This window comes from Carlito syrichta, unplaced genomic scaffold, assembly GCF_000164805.1.
Source record: "Carlito syrichta isolate Samal-C Ts95f unplaced genomic scaffold, Tarsius_syrichta-2.0.1 Scaffold307349, whole genome shotgun sequence".
Classification (NCBI taxonomy): domain Eukaryota; kingdom Metazoa; phylum Chordata; class Mammalia; order Primates; family Tarsiidae; genus Carlito; species Carlito syrichta.
The window spans coordinates 405,352-409,667 of NW_007251445.1; the positions used below are offsets into that span (position 1 = coordinate 405,352).

At 64.1% G+C, this 4,316-nt stretch overlaps 1 protein-coding gene across 1 annotated transcript in view; it reads right to left on the minus strand.

Annotated features, from left to right (window-relative positions):
• PLXNA1 (plexin A1) overlaps positions 1 to 3,462 on the minus strand; it is a 49,115-nt gene extending 45,653 nt beyond the window's left edge. The window contains exons 1-2 of the mRNA XM_008064473.2: positions 2,281 to 3,462; positions 71 to 253 (exon numbers count right to left, since the gene is read on the minus strand). Coding sequence (XP_008062664.1) covers positions 71 to 253; positions 2,281 to 3,462 — 1,365 coding nt within the window. The remainder of the gene's footprint in view (positions 1 to 70; positions 254 to 2,280) is intronic.
• Positions 3,463 to 4,316: the final 854 nt, after the last annotated feature.

Below are 4,316 nucleotides of genomic sequence, written 5' to 3' on the forward strand. Positions count from 1 at the left end.
CCCCCCCCCCCCCCCCCCCCGCCAGGGCTTCGTGCCCTGGCCCCATCTCAGCTCACTCAGGACTCCTGACCTTGCGGATGCGGCCACTGCGTGTGCCGGCAAACACCACGGTGCGGCCCCGGTAGTCGTAGGCGGCCACGGCGGTCAGGCCGTCGTCCTTGTCCACGAACAAGGGTGTCCCCTCGATGGTGACCGTGCCCCCCAGTGGCTGGTTGAAGTCCTGCCCGCAGAAGTCGTCGTCGATCTGCAGCGGCTGTGGGAAGAGGAGGGTGAGGCCTGCTCCTGAGGAGGGGCCTCCCTGTCGCCTCCACCGGACGGGGAGGGAGTCTGGAGGGACCGGCCCAGGAGTCCTCTGGAGGCAGGCACACAGCCACAAAGAGAGGCCCATAGCCCAACACAGCAGGTACAGTTCTGGGGACAAGGGATCCCTGGACCCGTTCCACGGTCAGAGAAGCCAAGGCTCCACGAGGCTGCTGCAGGGGCAGGCCGGCAGGCCTGGGGCCAGACCCGTGTCTCCTGCACCCTCGTCCAACCTGAAGGGGGGCTGGGGGAGAGCAGGAAAGGCGACAGCCCTCAGCCCCCACAGGAGGAGGCAGCTGGGAAAGGCAGGGAGGGGAGCCGAGGAGGCGCAGCCAGCAGGGCCAGGGGGACCGCATCAAGGCCCCAGGATCACAAGGAAGAGTCAGCTGCAGCGAGGAGGCTGGGAGTGCAGTTCTCTCCTGGGAGGTTGGGGGACGGCCCCAGAGGAGATGTGGAGACAGAGAGAGATTATTTAAGACAGGAGGACAGGAGGCAGCCGGTCACACCCTAAAGGCCAAGGGTGGGCGCATCAGTAGTGCCAGGTCCTGGAGCCTGCTGGGGGCCATGTAGAAGGGCACTGCTCCACCACCAGCAGAGGAGAGGGCAGGGAAGACAGGGCAGGGAAGGGGAGAGCAAAGGGGCAACTGGTCCCCAGCAGCAGTGGGTTTGCTGGGGGACAGGCCACACACAAGGAAGGAGTAGGGAGGGCCAGGTCAGGGTTGGGGGCCGCCGGGAGGGATGGCGGGGAGACAGGTGGGCCAGGGCTGGGCTACAAGGAACAGACAGGTGGGAAGAGGCTGTCAAAACATCCCCAGAGAGAAGGGGCGGGTCCCGGCCTTGGAGATAGGGTACACAGAGCATAGTAAGGCCTCGACAAGGCACTGCCCCTCCAAACCTCAGTTTCTCCATCTGTACCGTGGAGAGAAAAGCCAAGGGGAGGGCAGACAACTGCATTTGCAACTGCACCTGCCCCCTCCCCGCCCCCCACACAGGGAGTAGCCATGAAAAGAAAATGCTGAAGGGGCCCACTTTGCCCTGAAGACAAACCAGCACCACCCCCAATGTAGAGACAGGAAGACTGCAGCCAGAGAGGGCTGGGCCTTCCCTGGGCTGCCCATGAGTCCCAAGCAACAGGAGCAGGGGCCTGAGGGCCCAGTCCCCAAAGCCCTGATTTGGGCATCCCAGGTCCTTTACTTTTGACCCTGGCAAGCCCTGTACCCACTCTGAGCCTGGGGTCTTCGTCGGCAAAACAATGGTTCCTACTGTCCGGGATACTCCCTGAAAGCAGGGGTGGCACCCAGAGATGGGTGCTGGTGGCTGCTGACCGAGCACCCAGCACAGACACAGCCCAGCTGCCCTCTCTAGAACACAGCAACTGCAGCCTACAGCAGGTGCTGTCAGCAGAGGCCCAGCAGGCAGGCACCACAGGGATGCATGGGGATACAAGCACTCTAGGGAGATGGCATCTGGGCTCACCCAGTTGACTGGGTTTGGCCCCGGCTCTGTCTCTCACTGGCCATGTGACCCTGGGCACATCACCCCATCCTCCTGAGCCCGTGAGCTCGTCTGTAAAATGGGGATAAGACAGAGCCAGCAAGAACCCAGCATAGGGTCAGGCATGTGGTCAGCCCTCCATCCAACGTCCCACAGGGGCTGTGGACCAAGCGGGCTCTGTCACGCCATCTCCTAAGGCCCAGGACTGCATCATCGCTTGGAATAGGCTTCAGGACGACACCGCGGTGCAAACCCTGCTCTCTGGGAGGTAGAAAAGGGCAGTCCCCACCTTGCGGGTGGCCATGCTGAGGGCGGGCCTGGTACACGGCAGGTGCCTCCAGACACACGTGTGGCACTGCTGCCGTCTTCTCAGTTGGAAAACAGGGATGCTCAAGAAGGGGCCCTGCCCCCGCGCCCACTCCCCACATTGATGCAGCACAGCTTCCTGTTGGGCAGCCACGGACGCCCTGCCCCACGCCCACTCACCGAGTTGATACAGCCCAGCTCCTTGTTGAGCAGCCAGGGCAGCGAGAGCTTGCCCTCACCACGGTAGCAGGACTGGATGCGCTCCTTGATCTTCTCCTTGATGGCGCGGAGTGTGAACAGGCAGAGCACCGACTCCTTGGGTGGCTTCACGCGGTTCTTCTGGCCCTGGGCAAACACGGTGAATAGTATGTCCTCATCCTCTGCCAGGCCCAGCTGGCGAGCCAGGGCGCGGCCAGGCCGGCTCAGGTAGGCATCCTGCACCAGGCGGTACTCCACACCTGCCTGCTCGCAGCCAATGGGGAACTCCACGTATGAGTAGAACTTGGGGTCATCCACACACAGCCGCACGATCTTGGAGGTGAAGAAGTGCTCGCCGGCAGCATCAGGCGAGGTCAGCTGTGTGTCCAGCTGCAGCGTGAGGTAGTAGACAAACTGCTCGCTGCGGAAGCTGTACACGTAGTAGATGTCGAAGGCTGGGAACTTGGACAGGGTGTCTGACGGGATCTTGAGCTGCGACGACACGAACTCGTCCTGGTACACGAAGCCGAACATGTCAGCGTCCTCCTCATTGGCCATGAGCCGGCGGCTGGACAGCGTGGGAAAGTACTCAGACTTGCCGTCGATGGGTGTGCCCACAAACAGCTTGGCCTGGCCCTGGCCTGGCGGCCCGGCAATGAGCACGCCCGCCATGCTGCCCGCCTCGCGCACGCTCGACAGGTAGTGCTCCTTGCGGTGGTGCGGCTCCCCCAGCTTGAAGAGGTCGTCCAGCCGCAGAAACTGGCAGATGCCCTGGGAGGCACTGCCACAGGCCAGCAGGCGGTTGGCAGCATAGTCCAGCAGCAGCAGCTTGTTGACGTTGTCGGTGCTGCCCAGGCCGTGGGGGCACGACTGCACGCTGGGGGGCGGGGAGCACTTCTCATTGTCCTCCACGGGGCCCGTCACGTGGGCCCGCAGCAGCGTCAGGTTCCCCGACAGCTTATAGATGCGGTTCACCGCACCCACGTACACCTCACCGGTCTGCTCGTGCACCACCAGGTGGGTGAGGCCCCAGTCGCTGGCCGCGAAGGTGCGGAAGGCGGGCTGTGGCCCCCTTCCTGCTCTGGGTGAACCTGCCACCTGCACACCGCCTAGCAGCAGCCACAGCAGCAGGAGTGCCCGCAGACTCGGCGGTGGCAGCAGCATGGTGGGCCAGGGCCTCGGGCTGAGGCGCTCGGGTCCTGCCGGGGTGAGCATCATGGCGCTGGCAGCCTCAGTCCTGGGGAAGGATGGACAGAAGGAGCGTGAGCGTGTGTGCGGCCCCACAGCCACAAGCACACCCCCGCAGGCACACACGGACTGCACAAGCCCTTCCTGTGCTGGGTGCCCGCTCGGCCTCCAGGAGAAGGGCCCAGCCCACAGTGACAGGAGAACACCCCTCAGCCTGAGGCCCTGCGCGTGGCAAAGGCCGCACCAAGTGTCACCAAGACCGCGCTGTGGACAGCATGTGTCGCACAGGACACGCGGCAACAGGACACATCAGTATCTGTGCCCTGCCATTGCTGGCAGATGAGAGAAATGGGCTGGGGGCCGGGAGGCAGAGGAGGGCCTGGGGTCCAGACGGGGGCCCACTGACACCTCGACTTGGAGGGCATCGCCTGACCCAGAGCCTCCTCCCACCCCAAGCTCCTTGTCCCCAGGACAGGTGGCAGTTCCCTGCCCGTGGCTGCTGGCGACACGCTGCACCAGTCACCCCCTGGAAACCGGACAAAGTGGGCCTCAGCACTCCTTCCCACCCCCACATCCCTCAACGCCTCCTAACTTGCCCTGAAGCCACAGCCCAGGCAAGATCGAGAACCTGGAGGCCAGAGCCACACTGGCAGTGCTTCTTTGTGTGGGGGGGAGGCATCTGGGCCACTCTGCATGGGACCCTGGACTCTGCAGGACCTCGAGCCTCCCACCAGAAGCCAGGCAGTGTGCACCTCCCACCCCGCCCCAGCCAGTCACCATACAGCCCCTCCCAGGATCCCAGCCCTGCCTCACACCCAATCTCAAAACAG